This window comes from Anguilla rostrata, chromosome 1 (genome assembly GCF_018555375.3).
Source record: "Anguilla rostrata isolate EN2019 chromosome 1, ASM1855537v3, whole genome shotgun sequence".
NCBI lineage: Eukaryota > Metazoa > Chordata > Actinopteri > Anguilliformes > Anguillidae > Anguilla > Anguilla rostrata.
In genome coordinates this window covers 7,331,551-7,357,363 of record NC_057933.1, presented here as the reverse complement: position 1 = coordinate 7,357,363, position 25,813 = coordinate 7,331,551, and the positions used below count along the sequence as shown (strand labels likewise).

General features: G+C 46.8%; 1 protein-coding gene and 1 long non-coding RNA gene across 8 annotated transcripts in view; one reads left to right on the top strand and one right to left on the bottom strand.

Annotated features, from left to right (window-relative positions):
- The first annotated feature begins 162 nt into the window (after nt 1–162).
- LOC135239698 (uncharacterized) lies at nt 163–18,629 on the top strand. Of its 4 annotated transcripts, none has more exons than XR_010325474.1 (3): nt 163–294; nt 1,308–1,410; nt 18,511–18,629. It is a non-coding gene; the product is annotated as an uncharacterized LOC135239698 (long non-coding RNA). The 4 variants fall into 4 exon arrangements; XR_010325483.1 differs by lacking the exon at nt 18,511–18,629 and adding an exon at nt 11,594–14,176; XR_010325469.1 differs by having other exon boundaries at nt 205–294; nt 1,218–1,410.
- A 37-nt stretch (nt 18,630–18,666) lies between these two features.
- Nucleotides 18,667–25,813, bottom strand: part of rps6ka5 (ribosomal protein S6 kinase, polypeptide 5) — a 35,998-nt gene continuing 28,851 nt past the window's right edge. For 2 of the 4 annotated variants that reach the window (XM_064308193.1, XM_064308360.1), the window contains one exon: nt 18,667–25,681. In XM_064308193.1, the coding sequence (XP_064164263.1) occupies nt 25,394–25,681 (288 nt within the window). In that variant the 3' untranslated portion in view covers nt 18,667–25,393. The remainder of the gene's footprint in view (nt 25,682–25,813) is intronic. The other 2 variants (XR_010325407.1, XR_010325418.1) reach the window with 2 other exon arrangements.

Sequence of the window (25,813 nt, the reverse complement as noted above, 5' to 3'; positions counted from 1 at the left end):
CTCCGAGTTCAAGAGAAGGGCGCCTCAAGTGCGCCCCTCCAAAAACCGCATTCACGTCTCCCCATGCAGAACTCCTCAGCGAGCCCTTTAACCAAGATGATTTTTATCAAACGCAGGTCACTGCTGCTAAAGACTGCAAACTCCCCACGCTCTCTCCTCTCAGGGAAAAAAAAATCCCTCACCGCGGTCGGGAAAAGCCGGCATCTCGGCTCCACCGGCAGCTTCTCTGTACCTCGCCTGTAAAAATGTCAAAGACCGGAAGCTGCTGCGGCCGGTGAGCTTCAAATAGTGGAGGTAGGGAGCTTATTTGATAATTATCTTGAATACCTGTTTTTGATTTGTTTTGCATGATTAACAAGGCCATGGCAATTTAAATAAGACGTGAACATTAGCTGCCAATTCCTTTTTACTTGATTGCATCTAATGCGGCACTGTTGCTTTTGTGCACTTCAAATAAAAACAACTTTTGTGTGTGTGTGTCTGTCTGCATGTCTGTGTGTGTGCATGTGTGTGTGTATGCTTGTGTGTGTGTGTGTGTGTGTGTGTGTGTGTGTGTGTTTACGTGTGCCACGCTATTTTGTTCCAAGTCTCAAGTTGAAAGCAGCTATTGCAAATCATTGCTATGAAAAATGTACAACATTTTCAGCAGCCCAATGATTTTGTGATAACCCACAAAACGGCTTAATGTAAAGAGCACAAAGGTGCAGTGCAGTTTAGACGCCGATGGCCGATCCATACCGAGGTCAGCTAGTGGGTGAAAACAGCTGGTTCAGGACTATTATCATCTGAAAAGACTCAATTATTTGTGGTTAATTTAAGGTTGATACTCAGAGGGTGGACATCTTCCATCATTACCTGGCTCACTCCTTGTTAGAGTTAATAGGCCCTTCTAATGTTTTCTGCCCCTTAAAAATGATGTGGCTTCTAATGTTTAAATATTTCAGTGTCATTAAATACCATATTTTAAAACTATTTTTTAACCTTTGGCATTAGTCTGTTGAAGACATTTTCTTAATTCTAAAAGGTGTATGGGTGATATTAATACATTTAATGAATCTGGGTGAATCTGTGACATAGCCAAACATGATAACTATTTATGAACCCACAGTTAAATTGTATGTGTGTCTGGGTAAGAGTTGTGACACACACAATAGGAGAATAGATTAGAAAAAGGAAGAAAAAAACTATGGTACATGTGTTTGTTTGAATGTTTTCAGGCCAATGCTGCACAATTATGCCACCTACTGTGCAAATCAGGGAACTGCAGTCCCCAAGAGGCAGTTCATCAGAACATTGTTTCTTCACAGAAAAGAAGCATCAGATCACGTCATCTTGCCTAAAACCAACACGTGCGAGTCCATGCAAATGTACCAGCGAATTACTGAGGAGGGAAAAACCAGCAGTTCTCAGGTGAGTCTTATAATCCCATCACGCTTGGAGTTACATCTTCATTGGTAATATGCGTACACGTACTCTCAGCTACGGTCCCTACATATTCAAATTATGCCGGAGTGCCTTTGAAATAAAAGGCGAGCGCACATTAAAAAATTATTTTTAAAAAATCATGAGAAAGCGCTGACGCGTGTGTGCCGTTCCGTGCGGCCGTTTGTGACATACAGGGTCAATACTTTGTAAATGAAAAATTAAAGACGCAGGGAGGAAAGGGCTATAATGCACAGCAGCTAATTCAAGCGCTCCCCAGATAAATCCGCCTAATAGGTTCTTCCGACCTGGCTTGTGCACGGCTGGGAGACGGAGGACTGGATGCGGCAGCCTGTGAGAAGCGGACACAAGCTTTGTTCTTGGAATGTGCATATCTATAAGGTACCACACGGGTCTAATTTTATCCATGGTTACAAAGAGAGGGATGCTGGAGGGTGGTGGGGGGGGATGCAGGCAGGCAGGCAGGCAGAAGGGGGAGTAAATAGAAAGCGAATAGAATACGAGAAACCAACAGATGTTCTGTGCGATCCTAAACACTGCCGTCCAGGGTCTGGCTCTGAGAATGGACTTAAGGTTCCGGAGGAAAACAGGCGGGGCAGGAAGGCAAAAAGGGCCGCTGGGGTGGGGGGCAAGAGAGCAAGAGATGTGGAACGAAGCAGAGAGGGATGAAGGATGAAAGATCGCTCCTCGTCTTCATCGCACCAGACTCTGCGCTGCACCCCGGGCCTGATAACCTATTGCCATGCAACAGCATCCTCACAGCCAATGAGTTTCCCTTGTCTCCATGGCGATGAAATACCCCAATGTCTCCCCCCCCCCCCCCGCATCCCCTCCTCGCCCCTCCGACACCACATTCCCTGCCAGGACACAAGTAGCAGTATGTTGCCTTAATTATCCAGGGGCTCTCAGCCATGAAAGTGCAATTAACACCATTGAATGTCCAGCCCCGGACACTCTGGAGGGACCATTTACATAAGCGAGGGGGTTCTGAAGCCCTGCATCACATGCCTGTTGGCACTGCAGGCTGTGATGGGACGGAGGTCCGGCCCGGTCAGGTGTCCTGTCCGCTGCGTTTCAGCATCACGGAGCACCTCTGTGGGCAGACATGTTCATTACAGTAGCAGCTCAATCTCACCTGCTCTATTTCAGCTCTTTTTGTTCTTGGGAGAGTGTATCTGTAGGCCCTGACTCACACTGGTTCACCATGCACGGGCTTCTGAGCCAAAAACTAAAAATGCAAAAAATTTCAGCCGCTCTTGGAGAGCGATGAAAGTAAAAAAAAAAAAAGAAAAGAAAAAAAAAACGTGTTTGTTACAAAACATAAATCCATTTTTATCTTCCATCACTCTCGCAAGAGTGGCTGAATCAGTGTGCTTCACGCACCTTGGTTGAGTTGCGAGGTTGTTGCCAGAAAATTATCCAATCATGTGTATCAGAGCCAGATTGGAGCTGGTCACATGCCATGTGATGAGATCACAGAAACTTGGCCACTAGTGATGCTATAAGTGTATAAAATTTTACCCTGTACTCTTTCTCAAAGAGAAGGTACAAGAACCCTCTAACCACCCCAAGGTCCGATTAGGCACAATTAAAATTTGCACCTAATTAAGGTTAGGTTTAGTAGATGCTTTTAACCAAAGCAGCTCATAGGAGGTGCATTTAATATGGGTAGAAAAACGCCACTGGTCAAGGATAAGTAAAGGTACAGTCAAAAACCCATTGGTGCGTTCGGCGCTATGCATAAACGATCGAATGAAATGGCTTCCCAGAACATATTTTCTCCGTTCCTGCGCCATTTTCGTGCGCAGAAAGCTGTGACGCGATTTCAAGTGCGGGTTCGGCCCTTGCTTTTACACGCCACTGGTCTGAAGGCTTATTTGTCGACGTTTAATTTGGGTCAAAAACCTAGGGGGAGCAAAGGAGAAACGCTGTCGCTTTAAATCCCGACCCCTTCTGAAGTAGAGGGGGTTTAAAAAAAAAAAAAAAAAAATGCCCGATGATGAACTATATAACCCTGATACAAATGCAAATGAGCATCCATAAAGGGGCAGGGAGAGGTGTTTTGTCAGTTGGCCCTTTTTACCATAATCCTTTGTGTGGCTGCAGCCTATGGCCTTGTGCTGGCTTGTACAGGCAATCAGCGGAGATGGCGGAGTCTTAATGAGACGGGCGGTAATGAAAGGCTTCCTCGGCCCTCCGGGTTAGGTTCGCTCCCGCTCCGGTTCGCGGCGACGTATAATGCGTCCCACTCGCTATTAGCCACCTCTGAACCGGGGGGGTGGGGGGGGGGGCACACGACGGGTTGGGCCGGGAGAGAGAGAGAGAGGCGTACGGCACCGAAAGCGGCCGAACGAACGCGCACAGCAGAAATATAAACAGTAAGCAGAGCGCCTTTTGTATTCAGCGTTCAGCACAGATGCATCAAAAAGCCTCCCGGTCACTCGAACAGACGCGACAGAATGAGATGCGGCACAGAAAATGCGGGCAGGGATTTTAAACCCGAGCGCACAGAGCAACGGTGGCGGTGGCGGACTGGATGCATTTACGCGCTAATGCGATCCCGTCCGATTGCCGATTTCATTGATGAAGTTCTTTCTCTCTCTCCCTCTCTCTCTCCCTGTGTGGAACAAGACCCGTCAGAACACTGGCCAACTGCATTAGCGGCTGGACTTTTTCTGTCTGGCAATACTGTGTGAAGTGCAGTGACGTTGAGGATTTGTCCATAAAATAGATGAAGGCAGCTTACTAAGAATGGATTTCATTTTCACATCTAAAATCAGACCCTCACAAAGTCAGACTTATTAAAACGCGCAAACACTAGCTTGTCTTGCGCATTTACATCCGCCGAAATTGTTCTCGAAATCCATCCTGTTGGGATGACCAGGCCAGATCCGAACTGATCAGATTAGCATGGTTTTTCACCTTGTGATATGTGGAGTTTTACTCACACTAAGACTGCCAATATGGTATCATGCTCTTTAAGAAACTGACATTGTAGCTTTACACTCATTTACACATTGCTGTTGTATTTAACAAACTTCCTATCTCCACTTTCTCTTATTTATTCCTTTCTATTTAATTATTTTGTCTTTTTTTTACCATGCTGAAACTTCCCATTCAGCTCTATCCACCAACAATTTCCTAACTAATAAAAAGTTGGTTCAAAACCCCACTTGACTAAAATGCAATATTGCGTGGGTAAATTGAATTTAGAGTTTTTTCTCATTTATATTCCTGATAACTCCTTTTATTATTATAATTTTCTTTTTTTTGGAGAGACATGGTTTTTGCCTAAAACCACTGCCCCAAAAAAACCCCAAATCAAACCGTGTATATCTGTGAAAGATATCTGGATGATCACCATCACGCTTTGAGGACAGGGAAAGATTCCCAAGCCTGGCAGAGTGAGATGGAGTGGACAAGCGTTGGGTTTGACCCCTCCCTGCGTCCTCCCTCTCTATTAGTAAGTGATATAATTGTCCCTCCGGCCCCCACCCACCCCTCTCTTGTACAGTAGTTCACTTGCACAGTGGGGGGGCGCTTCCTCGCACTCCACACACAAAGGGATGCTCCACAATGGGGCTCTGCGGGGGGTGCTTTTTTTGGGGGGGGGAGGTGGGCGTAGATCAATTACTCCAAAAAAGACAGACAACAACAAGAAGGCAAAGGGAGAAGATAAAATATGATGAGCAGGAAGTGCCGGACGCAAATAAGTGGAGTAATTCATACGACTGACCTCAGTTTCAAACTTTCCTTACATGTACACAAGAGAGACAGAGAAGAATAAGATGAAGAAAAGAGACAAGAAAGAGAAAATGAAAAGATAAAAGAAGTGGAACTATACCATGTTATCCGCATATTGTCAGCAAACATAAAGGCAGTACTCCAGAAAATTAAACCCATCCAGACATCCAGGTTCCCCTCCCCAAACTCCCCCACCCCCCCCCCCCCCACACACACACATCCCGTCCCTCCCCGCTGTGTTCCCTTTGTGGGGGCCATTGTGGCGGTTTTGTTTCAGACGTATGGATGGGCTCAGAGGAGCCGGGCTGCAGCAGCTGAGGTTTTGTGTGGGGTCTCAGAGGTTGCAGGGATTGTGTTCCTGGCTAATTCCCCCTTTCAGCGTCTCTCAGATCAGAGTCTATAATGATCCGGGCGGCCCAGCGTGGGATTACCACGCCACCGCTACGAGTGCTGGGAGAGGAGAGCCAGAGAGGAAGCTCCTCTGAGAGAGGGGAACCTGCAGAGAGGTGCACGTTAAGTCCCCCAATACCAGCCCCCAATAACTCCCCCAATAACACCCCCAATAACTCCCCCAATAACTCCCCGAATAACACCCCCAATAACTCCCACAATAACTCCCCCAATACCATCCCCTAATAACTCCCACAATAACTCTCCCAGTAACTCCCCCAATACCATCCCCCAATAACACCCCCAATAACTCCCCCAATAACTCCCCGAATAACACCCCCAATAACTCCCACAATAACTCCCCCAATACCATCCCCTAATAACTCCCACAATAACTCTCCCAGTAACTCCCCCAATACCATCCCCCAATAACTCCCCCAATAACTCTCACAATAACTCTCACAATAACTCCCCTAATAACTCCCCTAATAACTACCCCAATAACTACCCCAATAACTCCCCCAATAACTCCCCCAATAACTCCCCATAACTCCCCCAATAACTCCCCCAATAACTCCCCCAATACCATCCCCCAATAACTCTCCCAGTAACTCCCCCAATAACTCCCCCAATAACTCTCCCAATAACACCCAATATCTCCCCCAATAACACCCCCAATAACCCCCAATAACTCCCCAGTAACTCTCACAATAATCACCAATACTCCCCCAATAACCCCCATAACACCCCAATAACTCCCCCAATAACTCCCACAATAACTCTCCCAGTAACTCTCACAATAATCACCAATATCTCCCCCAATAACACCCCCAATAATTCCCATAATAACACCCCCAATAACTCCCCATGTCAGTCTCAGACTCGCCCCCACTTTTCCGCCTCTCTCTATCTCCCAGCATGCAGCCTGAGCAAACGCTATTAAGACAGAAAGCCTGTGCGCTGAAGGGAGCAGGGATGTAATTACATCTTTAGTGAAAAACTTTCTTTAGGACCCGCAGCCTTGATGTGCATGGGTGTCCGCAGAGGTGCCTGTCCTTTTATATCATTTAGCACTGCATCTTCCAAACCGTAAAATAACATATGGAAATGTTCTTTCTGTAAATCTAACATGGAGACTTTCAGTCAGCGAATGAGAAACCGCAACGTGATACTAATTACCTAAAAGCAGAGTGAATGAAAACAGGAGATAAAAGGCTAAACCACCAAAGAAAAACATCTCCTTTCTTCTGTTAATGAAGTAATTAACCTCTCCTCTGCCTATCCACACATCACGCCCCCTGCATTGTGAACCCAAATGTTCAATTGGAAAAAGAAACGTACCCCACGAAAATGTTCATTATTCGTGGCTGTTGTCTGAAACGCGCATCTGAAGCGTTGGCTCTTGTTGTGGTGATGCACCCCATGATCCAGCGCTGAATTTTGGTCACGCTAATACTGTGACCAGGAGAGCGACTGCCCAATGTACACCTAACCGCAACACTGAAGGACTTCAGTTGAGCAGAGTTCCCCTGTCTCACCATACATGGCTTCTGTTCTGGTTTGGTAGATTTCTTCCAGAAGGGACGGGTTGCTAGTGTTTGCATTCAAGCAAAGTATTCAACGGTGCCAAGCTCTGGGGTAGAGGTCATGTGACACAGGACACTATTTGCCAGTCACATCCAGAGGAACTACCAATGCATCTAAAAGGCATCCCCATGCTTATGTAATGACAGGGACATTTCTATTTTTCAGTGTTCAGTGATTTCCATGGAATATTCTGTCGTTTATCTGCACAGCTGCCAGTTGCTCTTTCATCATTTAGCCTTCTGGGGAAGAAGCTCCATGCCCGTCTTTCGTTGGCTTTACTGGCTATGCCCAAATTGTTTTATCAGTTTGTTTATTCCCTGATGACTTCATGACACAAGATGGCTTTCCTCTCGAGCACATGGAGATGGAGATTTTACTGAGATGCTCGTTAGGCTGCGGCAGTATGACATGTCGGGGAGTTACTGGGGGAGTTATTGGGTGTTATTGGGGGAGCTATTGGGAGAGTTATTGGGGGTGTTATTCGGGGAGTTATTGGGGGTGTTATTGTGGGAGTTATTGGGAGAGTTATTGTGGGAGTTATTGTGGGAGTTATTGGGGGAGTTATTGGGGTGTTATTGTGAGAGTTATTGGGGGAGTTATTGGGAGAGTTATTAGGGGAGTTATTGGGGTGTTATTGGGGGAGATATTGGTGATTATTGTGAGAGTTACTGGGAGAGTTATTAGGGGAGTTATTGGGGGAGTTATTGTGGGAGTTATTGGGGAAGATATTGGTGATTATTGTGAGAGTTACTGGGGGAGTTATTGGGGGATGGTATTGGGGTAGTTATTGGGGGAGTTATTAGGGGAGTTATTGTGAGAGTTATTGGGGGATGGTATTGGGGGAGTTATTAGGGGAGTTATTGTGAGAGTTATTGTGAGAGTTATTGGGGGAGTTATTGGGGGATGGTATTGGGGGAGTTACTGGGAGAGTTACTGGGGGAGTTATTGGGGGAGTTATTGGGGGATGGTATTGGGGGAGTTAATGTGCACCTCTCTGGAGGTTCCCGCTGTCAGAGGAGCTTCCTCTCCGGCTCTCCTCTCCCAGCACTCGCAGCGGCGGCGTGGTAATCCCACGCTGGGCCGCCCGGATCATTATAGACTCTGATCTGAGAGACGCTGAAAGGGGGAATTAGCCAGGAACACAATCCCTGCAACCTCTGAGACCCCACACAAAACCTCAGCTGCTGCAGCCCGGCTCCTCTGGGCCCATCCATACGTCTGAAACAAAACCGCCACAATGGCGACACAAAGGGAACACAGCGGGGAGGGAGGTGGAAGGTGTGCGCACAGGTGTGTTTGTGTATGCGTGTGTGTGTGTGTGTGTATATAGGAGGATGTAGGAGGAGACACAGTGTAGCTAAATGTTTTTAATTTTCTGGATTACTGATAAATGTGAATAAGTGTGTGTGTGTGTGTGTGTGTGTGTGCGTATCTGTTTGCATGTGCATGTGTGTGTGCAAGTACATGCTTTTTGGGGGGGGTGGTTGTCATGCACCGGTCTCACTGCCTTCCTCTATGGCAGTATTAATAGTGAGGAGGCAGCTGTCTGCGTGTGTGGAACATGATTGCTGTTAGTGGGGGCAAAAGAGAAAACAAAGCGTGAGAATAAATAGGTTTTCCCATTATCTTCTGGCCTTGTGTGAGCTCAGGTCCTTGAGAGCGTGAATTTAAATGTAGCCAGGGAAGAGGAGGAAGAGGAGGAGGAAGAAAAAGAAAAACATAAATAGATATATTTCCAACAAAAGGGACATTTGAAGACGGGAGACGATGGACTGTTTTGATGCTCATGCATTGATCATTGTTAAAAGAAACAACAACAAAAAACCAACTCAAGAATCTGTATGATTGAATTGAACTGAACTTTAGCTACCCTGTGTTGATTATTTAACATATTATACATTCAAGAGCCCTTCGTAGGTCTTTCATCCATCCTGCCATGGCTGTATACGTGTATGTATGTCTGTTTAATTAGTACAGCTACACAAAACCGTATGTCTGGTTTACAACCTCCCTCGTGACTCCCACGTCACTCCCCTCCTCATCTCCCTCCACTGGCTACCAGTGCAAGCTCGCATCCGGTTTAAGACACTGGTGCTTGCTTTCCAAGCAGTCAAGGGGTCAGCTCCTGGTTATCTGCAGAAGATGATCAGACCCTACAAGCCGGCCAGATCGCTCCGATCGGCTACTACAGGGCGGCTGATTCCTCCCCCTACACGAACAGCAACAAGGTCTCGACTCTTTGCAGTTCTGGCCCCACGATGGTGGAACGATCTTCCAGTGGAGGTCAGAACAGCAGAGTGTCTGAGCACCTTCAAACGGAAACTCAAGACGCACCTCTTCTCTGTGTACCTCTCTCCTCTTCCCTAAACCCCCTCCCATAACTATAAAAAAAAAAAAAAAAAAAAAAAATTTTGTTCAGACTATCTTGTTTCTCCTTATTGTATGCATCATAGTAAAGGCTTTTTATCTACATGTTGTTCAATGGACTTAAGCGGACTTGATCCTGAGTTTGGTTACTCTGTTGTAAGTCGCTCTGGATAAGAGCGTCAGCTAATACCTATAATGTTATGTAATGTAATGTAATGTATACGCTGACAGGAAAAGACGATCAGTTCATTACCGCACATAAAGAAACACAATTAAAATTCTATGATTTATACGTGTACCCCACACACGGACTTGCTTTGTAACAACTGCAGCATTGTCGCCGATTTCGTTTCCTGCCGTCGAACGAAAGCCTGTCGTATTAAGGTCACCGACGTCAGCCGATGCAAGAGTGAAGGCTCGATGTTACTGGGATGCCTGGTTCTTTACACATTACCCCAAGATTTCACTGGATCGGCCAGAGCTCACCGTAAATGTGTTTCCGTGATTGGTCAGAATTGATCTGTAAGTCTCTTCATTCATCTAATGGTGTATATCATAAGGCCAGGGATAATGTATGTTATTTCTGAGGTGGGGCATCGTTTGCCCTTACGCTCTCAAAAAAGATTGGGTTGATATTCAGTACGCTTTTTGTGTTACTACTTTTGTGTTAATACTTTCTTGGTACAAATATACAATTCGTGTGACACAAAGGAAGACTTTTTAACACAGACTGTGTTGAAAGTAGCGCGTAATGCGTTGTCCTTGACTAGACATGGAGGTGTGATAAAAAAATGACAGGTTGTGTGCATTCTGTGCATTAGGTCGGTGTTAGGGGTGTGAATCTTTTCCTCTCAGAAGATTCAATATGAATTGAATTGACACGTACTTGCAAATGCGACAATTCACTTCAGCTCTGATTCAGTTCAGCTCAGTCCTTTATGTGTTTTGTGGCTCCAGAGTGGCACCAATTTGGGTGGGAGCTGTCACAAATGGCGTTAGTTAAAAGTTAAAAGTGATGTTTGTTCACCTTCTCTCTCTCATATATATATATATATACACATATATATACACACATATATATATATATGGGGGTCATCTAATGATGTTATTCATTATAAATGAGGAGTAGCACTATTTATACTGAAACATAACACAACAGTGCAAGCACACAGGGCTGAATGCGGAGTTTCCGAATAATTTTGACAGATCAGTACAGTATCCGGTTTTTGACGGCCATATCGATTTCGATCGGTTTCCCCCTTAAGTCTGGTCCGCTTTGGCATTTTGGAATCGAAGCGGCCACAGCATCGGCCCCTGGATTGGAGCTGCCGAATCATTACACCCCCTAGTCGGCATAAATGCAGTGGGAGACGGAGATGCGCAGGAGCTCAGTGGAAGACGGTGGTGAAACGGTGTTGTTTTGTGGTTATTAAGCCTGGCTTTCGTCTCTCCGCAAGGCTGTTTAGCTGTCAGGCGATCGACGGGGACAGACACCCGTCTTAAATTGCGAGCGCTCCTTTTTTTTTTTTTTTTTTTAAGCGGTTCTTTGAAAAAAAAAACCACACGCCATCAGGCTGGGGAATAAAGGCAGGAGAAGCCAGGTACCACCTCCGCTTGAATCGCACGCGTCAAATATGCTAAATGGGCTTTCCAGCTGTGCGGTCTTGCGCTCGCACTCAAATGTGAGAAGAAAAGAAAAAAAAAAAAGAAAACGGGGGCACGAAATCACTGACACTGATGAAGGAATAAAAACCAGTGTGCGTATTATCACACATTTACCCCTGGAGGAGCTGCAGAGAACAGTCTAGAAACGAAGGAGCGTGTCAGGCAAGAGGCAAAGTCTGAATAATGCAATAATGCTGAACACGGTGCGGATGAATCACGTGTGAGGTAATGCCTTTGGAGAAACGGGTGCCGTCATTCAGGTCTTCTATAAACTCCCGCTTCAAGTGCTTAGATGGGGTGAGTCCTAGGGCCTTACGCATTATCAACATGTCTGTTTTCACTGGTGCGGCCTGTGGAGGCGAGTGGTAACCTGACAGTGTACTCTGTGTTCTGACAGAAGCGGGGTGTGATGAGACCGGCGGGACTGTGACGCAGAAGTACCGGAGGAAGTTCGCGCTGTTCTCACCGTGCTGACCGTCCCGTCAACTCTGCCACGTCTGCCCCGTTTGGGCTCAAAGCGAGGGTAAGGCACGAAATGGGACAGTGCAGATGGGCCGTCTATGAAGCGACACCTGCGATGGTTGGGGTTAAAGGGACAAACCTGACACGGCCGTGTATAAAGGGACACTTCCGCCCATTCAGTTGAAACAGATGCACCCGACAATCAGGCATAAAGGGACATTTGCCGACATTGTGTTGCAGCCCACAGCTTGCTGTGGAGGGACACTGCCAGCACCATGGTCTACAGGGACAATTCTGACTGCAGGGTGTAACATGCATTTCACTTGCTGAAGACGAGACTGAAGGCGAAACACCGAGAAACAAACAGTTACTGAAGATAGCTGCAGTACAGGCCTGGCAGAGCATCACCAGGGAAGACACCCAGTGTCTGGTGACGTTCAAGGGTTGCAGACTTCACAGTCACCGAATACAAAGGATTTGCAATCAAGCACTAAATATGAATATGACTTTATTTCAGATTATGTTAATTTGTATAATTACTTTTGGTGCCATAAAATGGGGAGGGGGACTATGTATAAAAAGGGCTGTAATTTCTACTTGTTCACCCACTATGGATGTAAATACCAGCAAATTAAAGCTGGCAGTCTGCACTTTAACCTCATATTCACCGTTTCATTTCAAATCCAATGTGCTGAAGTACGGAGCCAAAACAGCCAAAATTGCATCACCATCCAAATACAGGTTGTCCTATATACAGTGTATATATATGTATATATATATATATATATATATATAGAGAGAGAGAGAGAGAAAGAGAGAGTGAGAGAGAGAGAGAGATATGCAGGGCCCTTGAATACATGCTTAAAGGAAAACCATTTCACATGTATGTGCAGCTACATTCATTGAGATTGTATAGATTTGTATTTTAATAGTTTTGTCATCAATGTGAGAGCTTCTGTGAGCCTTCAAATAATGCGTCTTCCCAGCTTTTCATTTCAGTTTTCACTTTTTTTTTTGTTTAGTTTTAAATGGTTATATTTATTGAAATTCGCCTCGCCCTCTCAGGGGCTACATTTAAATTCACGCTCTCAAGGACCTGAGCTCACACAAGGCCAGAAGATAATGGGAAAACCTATTTATTCTCACCCTTTGTTTTTTCTTTTTACCCTCCAGGAGCAATCGCGCTCAGCGCAAGGTGGCAGCTGTCACCTGTCCATTAGCATTGCAAATGAGAAGGGCGGCGTGAGCCCCACCACCCTTACACACACACACACACACACACACACACGCACGCACGCACGTGTACACACAGACACATGCACACACACACACTCACACACGCGCATACACACGAACACACGCACGCACATGTACACACAGACGCATGCACACACACACACACGCGCATACACACACACGCACGTGTACACACAGACGCATGCACACACACACACACACACACACGCACGTGTACACACAGACGCATGCACACACACACACTCACACACGCACGTGTACACACACACTCGCACAGGTGCACACATGCAAGCAAGCACATGCACGCACACACACGCACGCACACACACACACACACACGCATGCACACACATAGCTACATACACCTGCATATTCACCCACATACACAGCCACATACATACATACAGACAGACACACACAAACACACACTCAGACAAACACACCCACATACTCGCACACACACACACACACACACCACTCACTCACACACACACACACACACAGACACCCAATCATTTGGCCATTGGCTACGCTCAATATTCAATCAAAAATTTGTCCCATCCTTAACTTTGATTCACATTCAAATGCAAGCATACACTTCTTCGGATGCAAGCATCTGTGTGATTTCGCAAAACTGAGGAAGAAAAAAAAAGCACACTTGGTTTTATTTGTCAGTTAATGTTAAGGATTAATGTTTATCGTACTGAATCAAGGCCCAAGTCTGTCTCTATGACGCCCGCCAAGAGTTTGACTTCGACCAAAAGCTTCTAACGTGATGTGTGCAGCAAAGTCTTGTGGGAACGAGAGGTGAATTCCGCTTAAGGCTGACTCTTGCCCCAAAAGCTTATTCTCCCACCTCTACGTCTGCCCCTAAAACATAAATAACACAACATGCAGTTAACCTGCGTTTTCCCCCAGAAAGAACAACAAAAAAAACATTAAAAAGCAATGCATTAAATACGCTTATACACACATTCTTATTCAAAGGAAAATCTAATCATTGGTAACAGCAGTAAGGCAGAGAGACCTGGGTAATTGCTCACAATACCCTTCGCAAAGTACCATTGTCATGGTAACCAGGCAGTACTTCAAGCCAGAGGCAATTCTTTTTGCATCCACCAGACCTCCAGTGAAGCAGGACCGACATTTGCGTGCATCTTGAGTGGCATCGTCAATGTATGTTTTTCTTCTGCGGGGAAGAAAGGAAACACTGGAATACGGACAGGAGTAATGAAATATTGTTGCACCGGAAAATAAATTTCTTTTAAAAAAAGAAGCTGTTTGAGAATTAATTAACCTTCTTGTTGTGACAAGTTAAAGACCAGACGGCAGTACGGACGAATTCGTCGTACGTTGTTTTAAAACTTAACCATGAAAGAACATTTACCATTCGGTGTTAGCAAGCTCTGAACATCTTCAAGAATCATACCTGGTAAAAATGTTGAGTAGATGCTGGACAGTTATGTAAAGGCACTTGAGATAACAACCTGGCTTCAGTCAAATTTTGTTAAGCTCCTCCGCCATTTTTGAGTGTTCAGCAGCCACGAAAAGAGGAAAAAATGTGGTTTTGTCTGCAAGACAAGGGAAAATTCTGACCGTATCCAGGTGACTGTAAAGGTATTCCAACAACACAATCATCTATATCCTCCTAATCATATCAATCCATTATATTGTCTCAAACATAACCATATAAATCTACTATTCTGAAACCTGCAGTATGAGGGACATTCAATAAAAGTAAAATTAATAATATTCTTGAAAATATTTTCATTGCAGCATGATCTTGGCATCAAAGACCCTTGTATTACTTCAAAAAAAATGTTTAATTTGTGTGTGTGTGTGCGCGTGTGCGTGTGTGCGTGTGTGTGTGTGTGTGTGTGTGCGTGCGCGCGTGTGTGTGTGTGTGTGTGTGTGTGTGTGCGTGCGCGCGTGTGTGTGTGTGTGTGTGTGTGTGCTGGTGTTCTGAGGCTGCCTCGTTTGAGATTGTGACCCCTTCCAGCCTCTAAGTGGTTGGGTGTTCTGACATATAACTCCCCCCACCCCTCCCTCCCCTATTTTAGAGGAGAAAGAGCTGCACATACTGTGACCCCCCCCAACACACTTGTAGGGCAGGGCTCAGATTGTGTGGAGCACAAAACGCAGGAAGCAGAGGTCAGACCGGCTGGCCTGGAGGTCAGCTCAATCAGCGCGTCCCTGCCTCCCCCGTGATGGATGCGGACGCTACGCCCCCCCCGCCGCCCCCGCCCCACCGCCCCCGCCCGCCCTCGCACCCCCACCCACCCCCCTCTCCACAGGCTCTGATAAAGCTCTGGACACACTGCAGCCTAAGGGATTATATCTCAAGAGCTGACCATCTGAAAAGGTTTTCATTTTCACCTCACATAAACCTGCCCCCCCCATCCCCACCACCCCTCCCCAAATGACCTGGTTGGACAAAGCATGTGTGTCTGATGTCAAGCAACTGTAAATTTATGCTCGAAAATTAGTTTGAAATGGTGAATATTAATCTAGAACCATCAAGCAACAGGGAACAGGGATTAGCCACCTTTGTAGTACGCGCCTAACCAAGGAGGACCTGCCCATTTACAACAGACAGCTAAGTACTGCTCAGATTGTTAGCGATGACTTGCTAAGTGTAGCAGAGCACTGCTAATTACAGAAGGAGACTTTGAAAGCTACCAGCATGTGTACGCTAGGTGCTCTGGAGAGGTAAAGCATTTATATGTAGGGCACCGTGCGGTGGAGTAACACATATGTGTAAATACATACAACAGGGGTGTTCGGTCATATCCGAAAAGGGCCGGTGTGGGTGCAGGTTTTTGTTCTCGCCCAGCACAAAGACACCTGATTCTACTTATCAAGGTCTGGATTGAGGACCATGATGAGTTAAATAGTTAAATCAGGTGTTAAAGAAAAAAACAAAAGCCTGCACCCATACCGGCCCTTTCTGGAAGACTGGACGTCCCTAACATGCACACATTGTATGTGTGAATGCGAACGCGGGAGCATACGCGTGTGTGTGTGTACGTATGCATGTGGGTTTGAGTGTGTGTGCGTGTATGTATGCGTGCGGGTTTGAGTGTGTGTGTGTGTGTGTGTATGTGTGTGTGTGTGCGTGTATGTGTGCATGCGTGTGTGTTTTGCGGGGGGGAGGTGGGTAGGATGACCTGTTTAGGGTTCCCCAGGGTCTACCCTCCTGGGTCTTTTCCCGTCAGCCAAAGGAATCTTGATGGCCACACCCCCTTTTGAAGTCCCATCCTCGCCGCGAGAAGACTTCTCTCCTCCAATGACGTGGTGGTGGCTGTGGGATGGGGGGGGGTGATTCCACACTGTCGCTGTGGAGACCGCACTGTGGGAAGTAGCTCAAACGTGGTGGAGCCGAGCGGGCTCCAGGCGGGACAATGGCGGTCCCCAGTCCAGCCTGATTGGGACATATGCAAATGAGATTAGGGCCTGCGACACCTGAGGGGTGGGAAGACCACATGGGGTGGGGGAACAGGGTGGGGGTGGGGGGGGGATGGTGGGGGATGGTGGGGGATCCCTGCACCAGTCCCAGACCTGTGGAAGGCCCATTCCATGACCTGTAATTTATGCCCGAAACCCAAAGGGAGGACAGGCTCTTACACTGCTGCACATGCGCACACACGTAATACCGCTGTGGGGAAGGGAGGGGGAGGTGGCAGGCTCGTATCCAAGCATGAGCCCAGCATAGCAACGTGGTGGCCAGGCCGCGACTGAGGCCGCAGCGTCAGCGGGGGCGAAGGAATGTCCCCCCCCCCCCCCTTTTTCCGAATGTCTGCACTCCGCCCCGGCCGCCCAGTCAATTAATAAGACATCGACTCCGCCCCCAGACCCCCAGTGCCAGAGGCCACCCAGGAGCGCTGCAGCCCGGCGTTAAAGCCGCTTCCCTGGTGGCCCGGCGGAATGCTGAGTGCTGGGGGGAGGGGGGGGAGGGGGGCGCGCACGGGGAACAGAAAAAGCCATCACCGCACAGTGCGTCTGAAACATTCAGAACAGAGGGGGGGTCTGGGGACACAAAGGAAATGCAATCTGGTTCCCTCCCCTCCCCCCCCCCATCCCAAAAAAAAAAAAACCCGATCCCCTTTACCCGTCCACAGCCGCATTCCCCTGACTCTCCCCCAACCACCGTCTCAAACTCTTTAATGAGGAAAGACTCCTTCCAGTTTCCCCAAGCCTCTGTCTCCTCGGCCTCTCTCTGTACAGCACCTGTGATACCAAGGATAATGTGTGTGGGGGGGGGGGGTCTGGACTGTTTTACACTACAAACTTAATGGAAGGATGGCAAACTAAATTTAAAATTGAACTGTCAAAACCTCCCTGATTTTAACAGTTTTTTCCAGGTGAAAAGATGACTCCACGACCGATCCCCAAATCCGGCCCCCCCCCCCCAGCACCTGCACCAACCGGCATCGAAGCTCAACAACAAGGTGCAAGGGCAAAACCAGTTACCATGACAACACATCCTCCCTAAAACACTGGGCAGGGCTCCAAAGACCCATGAGGGAAAGGGGGGGGGGGGGTGTTGTATGAATCGATGACTTACAGTGCAGCTGGATGATTGGGGTGGCCTGGGGAGGCGGTTGGGAGGGGGGGCAGCATTGACTCAACTCGATTTTCTGTAAATACTCAGAGAGCAGGAGAGAATGTGCTCCTGCTGGTTCAGAGAGAGGTTAGAGACGCAGCTATAACACAGCACTGAGAAGCCTAGCGCAGCTAGCCTGAGTTCATATCCATCCATTATCTATGCTCACTTATCCTGGGCAGGGTCACGGGGGGAGGGGTGCTGGAGCCTATCCCAGCATGCATTGGGTGAGAGGCACACACAACATTCACTCACACACTCCTCCCTAGAGTCTCCAATTAGCCTACCTGCATGTCTGACGGAGTGTAGCACAGCGGGTAAGGAACTGGGCTTGTAACCGAAAGGTCGCAGGTTCGATTCCTGGGTAGGACACTGCCGTTGTACCCTTGAGCAAGGTACTTTACCAAAATTGCTTCAGTATATATCCAGCTGTATAAATGGATACAATGTAAAAGTTGTGTAAGTCGCTCTGGATAAGAGCGTCTGCTAAATGCCTGTAATGTAATGTAATGTCTTTGTGGGAGGAAGTCTGAGGAAGGAGGAAACCCGAGTACCTGGAGGAAGCCCACGCAGACACGGAGTCCACGCAAACTCCACACAGAGAGGCCCGGGCCGGGATTCAAACCCAGGGCCTTCTCGCTGTGAGGCGGCAGCGCTGCCCGCCGCACCACCGCGCCGCCCAGCCTGGGTTCAGCCAGAGCTTCAATGGGTCTGCATTACATACATCACACATAAGTGCAAGTGACAAAAATCAGGGCAAATCAAATTTCACCATCACGAGGGAAAGAGGAATTGAGAGCGCCCTTTCTGAAATACAACTTAAACACAACCGCGCGGCTTCTCCTAATGCCTCGCTCAGCGATCTTTATCAAGCGGACAGAAGTGCACTTTACCACTTTCTCGTCTTCATAATACTGGTTCCGTCGCAAGAGGAGCGGCACTTGACTCGCCGGTTACTTCAATAAGACCTAAATCGCGTATGTCCATTACAGGGAGAAAACGGGCACAAGCTGGTCACACAGGCGAAGAGTGCCCTCTGCTGGTCGTCCGTGGAAGTGAAACGAAACGCTGGCAAAATGTAGGCACAATCCTGAAGTACGATCACGGCTAATTTAATGCCTACCAAGACAGACATCACAAGGCGTAAGTGTGTGAACATATAGAATTTTATTAAACATATGACATTAAACAGTACCAGCATTATTATTATCATTTATTTAGATTTATAAAGATTTCAAAACTTTGAAGCCCTTATCTTTTTCTTGAAGATCTTGTTTAGACACATACTGAACCACAAATGTTCAAGTCTCAACCATGGAAAACAATACAAACATTACTCCAACAGGACCAAATAACTAACACACACACTCTTCTCCTCAGTCCAATACTCATTTCCCCTTTAAACCATTGACCGACACACAATGTACCGGAGTTTCATACCATATAGTACCACATAAAACAGAATTTTTAATTTCATTATTATTCTCTTTAAAATACTCAGAGTTCCTTGTTACTGTATCTCTCTTTTATCAATAAAACTGTTATTCTGTGAAAACTATTATTTAAATATCTAGCACAACCAATAGAGAGCAATTCAATTTTTGTATTTATATGATTCAATCTTATGGCTTAACATATACAATATATACAGCAGACAACAAAAAAAGTGAAATAAATTTGGCTTGTCTTTGAGTAGACAGCCACAAATGACCAAGTTTCAGTATCAATAAGTTAATAAATCTATAAATCTATGCTCTAGCCCAGCTAGATAACAAAAAATATAATTGTGTAAATATTTCTTTAATCCCTTTATCTAAAAAGAGTACTTTTCTCTGCATAAAGATGACATTGCACTTTCCACTGTGAAAAACTGATGAACCCTTTTTTATTTATTTATTTTTTTGCCTCCACAGCTAAAATGACCAGAAGGTCTGAACTACACCTTGATCTGATCAAACCTCCAACGAAACCCAGGAGAACTTGCATTCAAATGCCCCCTGCTGGCCATCACTGGAAATGCCCTGCAGGACACTGCGAGTCTCGACTGCAGAGGTGGGCACGGAGGGCCGTCTGTCTGTCTGGTGTTCGTACCGACTCCTGGTCTTAATTTCTTGATCAGCCCCAGCATTTTCGCCATCTGGCATTTTAGCTACATTGCTTGATAAAATCATGAATGACAGCCGAAGACTGTTCTTGTGTCCCTACGTGAAACAACAACCTCACTGCACTGCCTAGGTTTTAAAGGTCCGATTTTGGCATATGACTGAACACCCTCTCCACTGACCACGCTGTTAAGAGACCCTGTGCACTGATGGAAAAACAGACTTTCAACAGTAAAGCAGTGATTTCACTTAAAAAAATAAATTAATTTAAAAAACTCCCATTGAACTATCACACTCAAAACTCTTGCTTGCTCTCTCTCTCTCTCTCTAAACAATAAACCACATTATTTATATCAGAGTGGTTACGTGATCATATTTCCAATTATGGATTTCATGAGCCAGGCAACTCATTTCAAGAAACACAAACTTCACCTAATTACAAGACAAACAAGTTCTATCCTGTAAAAAAAAAAAAAACTGAAAATAACAAAATGGGTTTTCACAGTGAAGAGAATCCACAGTGCAGTGAACAGCAGGGTCTACAGACCAACAGAGTTGCAGCTATGCAGCCAGTGCGGAGCAGGGATGGTTTTCGACGATGAGGACGATGGCGGTGGCACATTATCTTCAGAGGATATAAAATGCAAAGCACCGTCAGCTACCTATGAAAGCACACGCTGAAGAGGGAAGCCTTAGTACCGCCATTTTAAACTGCTTTACGAGGAGTAACAAGTACTGCATGCTTCTCACAACGTTACAAGCTTCATTAAAAAAGGCTGAAAAAATAAAAGCAGATGTTCTCCTGTTGAAAGGTAGGTTTTGCATTAATTGGTTCCAACAGAGGTGCTGTTGCAGCAGCAGCATCTTTTCCCTTTGGCAAAATGAAGAGGAAAAAACAAAACAAAACAAAACATTACAATACAAAAACAGCCGTCTCCTTTAAAAAATATCTCTCAACAGGTCACTCCCACAATCTGTACACACCATCTTCTGTTGGCCCCAGAATTTTAGCTCAGCATAGCCCCGAAACCAGAAGCCTTTACAGACCTGGAGCCCCACGTATTTCAAAATGGAGTCCTCTCGACTGAGAGCCGAACTAGCTAGCTTTAGCACAGGGCGCGCGTTGCTACCCAGCGTGCTAGCCAGCGTGATCGAGCGGCTTCTGTCGAATCTGAAACCTCAGGTAAGGGACACACAAATATAATACAAACTCCAGAATAATATCACCGTTGCTTTAAAACGTTCTCCTCCCACACAATACTAAAGCATCCGTGTGTGATGGAACTTTTTTTTTTAGCATCACATTTAGCATCTTGTTTTTAAAAAAATACGTTCTTAGTAACGGATAATCTAATTGGCACTCGTTCCCAGTGGAGCACAGCTGGGAGCCACCAGCCCTAGCATCAGTCCCCCCCACACAAAGGAGCTCTCCTCTACGCCATTTCGCTCCCGAACCGCCGCTCGCCGATCGAGGGCCACACTCAGCTCCGGGAGAGGCAACGCGGGCACTGCCCCAAGGACTGCACACCAAGCTTCTCACAGGCAGAAAGGTCCCTTTTAATAGAGGTTTCTCCTTTTACATGACGCTTGAAAATCGTTGATTGTTCACCAACAGAAAGACACTAAGACTAACTGCTACTTTGTATTGAACTAGTACACACAAGTCACTTTTTCTTTTTTTTTTCTGACAGAAGTACTGATCGTGACTCGTAATAAAGGACTTCCAAGAAAACTACAGTAATTTATCTGTCTTGCTCACCTTAAAAAATGGTTTGCACCGCCGATTAAAAAACACGAAACGTGCAATTTCCCATGAAAAATGCCAGACTACGCCCAAATTCTGGGTCGCCTACATACTATAGGATCATAGGATTAAAAGATGCCCTAGAGAGGAAAATCCAAACGCGCTTCCGGAAGGAAAAACACCCGTCCGCAGCGAAACCGGAGACCGGGAAAGCGTCCGACTCCGTTCCTCGCCGTCCCGGAAAACTCCTGTGACATCAGTCACGTCAACTCTCCGTAACGCCGAAACGAAGAAAGAAAGAAACGCGTTTAGCTTTCAGTCCGTGCCTTCGGCCGAAACTCAAGAGCGCCACCACTTCCTGCGACGAGGAATCGGGAACGCAGCGCAGGAAACACAGAAATATCGCTCCGCACTCGAACGCCGTTTCCCCCCCTTCGCCCACCTGCTATACCCATACAGTACCCACTCACGCGTGCATAGGACAGCTGACTGGATATCTCCTACCCAGGTATTTCAACATAAACATCAACACATTTGTATTTTACAAAATTTACACTGAATACAGAGACGCGACAAAAAGTGCCCAGAAGAGGACCGTTCATATATGTATATTTTTATTGTATACATGGGATAACCCAAAAGGGCTATCCCGTATTTAAAGTCTGTCTGCGCAGCCAAACACCCTGTACAGAGTGCTCAGCGTTGTGTAAGACGCACACGGTCCTGATTGTCTTCAGCTGAATGTGTGGTGGCCCAGCGCCCCAAGCTCACGTACAAATATGAGGGGCGTCGAGAGGTCACCCACCAAATATGCTCACCCCAACCCGAGAGAAAGCCGCCCCAGGACGGTTCAGAAGTGCCGCGAGCGGGAGAACGCTGGACACCTAACAGTCTAGAATTCTGTGGTATTCTACTGAAACAAATCTACTGCTCCCAGTCCTACCAGTCCCCAGCACTACCAGTCCCCAGCACTACTCTCATGTCTTGCCCAGGGGTCCCTTGAAAAATACATTTTTTTTAAAAAATCTCAGTGGGACTCACCTGAACAAACAAAAAGATTTCTGAAAACCCTCCCACGGCCCTGTCTACGCTATATATGTCCGTGCTCCACAACTGGGATCGAAAACGTGTTCTTCCTCTCTCTGTAGTCTGCCCCATGATACACTGAAGGCGTAAGGCTGACCGTACACGTATCCTGCAAGCAAGGATTCTGAAACCGCCTTCAGAACACAATTCAACAATCGTGAATTTTTGAATCCTTAACACAGTTCCTGAACGCTAGCGTGGAATTGGACTGGGGGGTGTAATTTGGGCCATTGGTAGGTGTTTTGGCAAGAGTGCTAGCAAATGGGGGGGGGGGGGGTGTTTTTCAGACCACATGACCAGGTTCAAGTGCCCATGCTCGCTGACCACCTCCCCCCTCCAGAAACAAAATTACTGAAATGTTTTTATTCCTACTGAAATGATCCCAAACGGGCCCACAGTGGCATAGAAAAGGGTTTAGCATTTCCTCCACATTCATAAATGAAGAAGAACGCCTTTCCCCAGTGGCACTGTATTTAGGACAGTGAACCACGTGAAGGATAAAAAATAGCTGCAGTTAATTTGCAAGAGGTGAAAAAAAAAAAAAAAAAAACCCATCTTTATACGATATAGAATTTCACAATCTTTCATTTCTCAGAAACCATGGAAAAATTAACTGAAATTACACTTTGACCCTGCAAGCAGCAAAAATACCTGCACTTTAACCCAATAAGCCTGCCCCATCTCAGATATGCAACCCCCAGTACAATTCAGCTACGGTCCAGCAAATCAACAAGGGCCATTCTGCAGAGAGAAGGACACAGGACAGTCGTGCCCACTGTAATTCAATAGGCCGGGGACACATAAGCACAGCTTAATCCATTGATCTGGACTTCGCACTAAAAAAAGCACTTGTAGTTCTTGACATTGCACACGTGTTTAACGGGAAACTAATGCTTCAGTAACATCCAAAAAAAGCACTTGGACATAAACAAGTACAGCAATACAGCTGTACACTGACATTTGCTTCAAGAAGTGATATTCCCTTTAGATATTGCATAGGAAAGATAACGTTCCTGTGCACACCTTTACACCCACAAGTAGTACTGAAATGTTTAAACAATGCCACTATATACACCAATCATTCATCTTCCCAAAGGGTTTTTTTTTTTAACAAAATCTTTTGAAGAACACTCCCCTTTCAGTCATAAATAGGTCTCCCACTGTCTGCTGTAAACCGAAACAAAACTCATCTTCAGCAAAAGCACATTATTAATAAGCAAGAGTTGCTTTTCTTTAAAGTTACGTTCACGTAAAGCTCCTCCTGGTAGGAGCTGGCTCTCCGGTTCTGAAGCACAGAGAATGTTGAGGGGTTATTGCTGCGCTGGTCTGGCGTTTATTCTGATGCATATTTGTGCCTGTGTCGTAGCTCTGTGCTTCTGTCTGGCCGCCAGCGAAGCACACCTGGACGTGCCATGCAGACCACGGCCAGGATTAGGCCCCGTACAACGGCCCTCCCCAAAAGAAACCGCACCCGCCGGAATCTATGAATACGACAGCGGGTATGAGGGCCGGCAGGAGCCTCAGGGAGAGTAAAGCTGGCTCGCAGCGCTGCGGCCCCCCAGCTAAAAACGACCAAAAACACCCCTCACAGGATGGGACTGTTCCCGAATAAAAACGACCAAAAACACCCCTCACAGGACGTGACTGCTCCTGAATAAAAACGACCAAAAACACCCCTCACAGGACATGACTGCTCCTGAATAAAAACGACCGAAAACACCCCTCACAGGACGTGACTGTTCCTGAATAAAAACGACCAAAAACACCCCTCACAGGACATGACTGCTCCTGAATAAAAACGACCAAAAACACCCCTCACAGGACGTGACTGTTCCCGAATAAAAACTACCGAAAACACCCCTCACAGGACGTGTGGGACAGTGGGGGGCGGTCACATATATCCAGGAGCCCCTCTCAAAAAACAATACAATTTTCCCTCAAGGTTCGCGACCTTAAACTTCTTAAAAAAGCACCTTCGGGGTGTCGCAGTTGACAAATAAACGGTGCCTGTGGCGTCTGCGTGCGCCAGTGTTTACGTAACCAAGGGAACGGCTGACCCCAAGCAGGGAAGGTCGCCGCGATCTTAACCACTCACGGAGCAGCACTGTCCAGGCAGGGTCTGTGCGTTTCACCTGGAAGGACAAAGCATCCGAAAAACTACTCTTAGGTATGAGATAGTTATGTTAAGTTATGCTACATGAACAGCTATGTAAAAACCCTTGTAGACGAATATCTTTTCTGTGCTACAGTTGTTTTCGAAGCAGAGGTGTCGATATTGTTTCATCTAAAAAAAAACAAAAAAAAAACAAACTACACATTAATGCTTTTTTTTGCCAAAAATTCTGGAGTGAGTGTATGTAAAAATGGAAAATCGAGCAGATTTCTGAAAAAAGTAGAAATGTCTAATGGTCTCAATTAACCACAGAAACAGTAACTTAACAACAGTAACTACACAGACAAATAAGTTAAAAGACATGAAGCACAAATCGTGTGATAATATATAATTTTCCCACCCAATGTACGCACTTTATAAATATTCTTTTGTTTTAAATAACTGCCATCTACTCCACCATTCAGACGGTCCAATGGGAAAGGGCTGGTTCTCACCACCTCCACTGTCCCCGTCCCGATGGAATTATCTGGATTTGTTGAAGTTCCGTTGTCACGGCGATTGGTAAGTTTCATGCGCGGACCTGGTGGGTCGGCCCGCCTATTGCTAGCGATGTTGGGAGAGAGGGGACGCAGGGTCAGTGCATGCATGATTTTGGGAATGCGAGCGTTCCCATGCCGTGTGGAATTCCAGTGTGTGTGACGCCCGAGCTGCCTGGGGGGGGGGGAGAACGTCTCCGCCTGGCCGTCCGTCTGTCTGTCTGTCTGTGTGTAAGAGAACCCCACCGCCATGATGTCAGTCACCCCCGCCGGCTCCGCCCCCTCCCCGCCCGCTCACTCGGTGAAGTGGAACATGGGCAGCGCAGGTTTGGCGGCAGCGGCGGCGGCGGTCTGGAGCGGGTTGTCGTTCGGGGCGAGGGCCAGGGGGGTGCCGACGGGCGGCGGCGGGGGGACGTCGCCGGGCGGGGTCTGCGCGGAGGACGAGGAGGAGTGCGAGCTCTCGCTGGAGCTGCTCCTCGTCTCCGTGCTGGTGCTGGTCTTCTTCATCTTCCGCCTCTTCGCCAGCGGGGCCTTGTCCACGGTCTGCAGCCGGAAGCCCTCCCGCTTGCACTTGTTAAAGGCCTTGGGGAAGGTTGAAACCAGTAAAACTTTATTTAAATAAAGACACAGGAAAAACACACATCCTCTACACATTCTCTGCAGCAGCTCATGCATTATCACCAAGCCGCGGCTAAGACGCTCAGAGTGGGATGC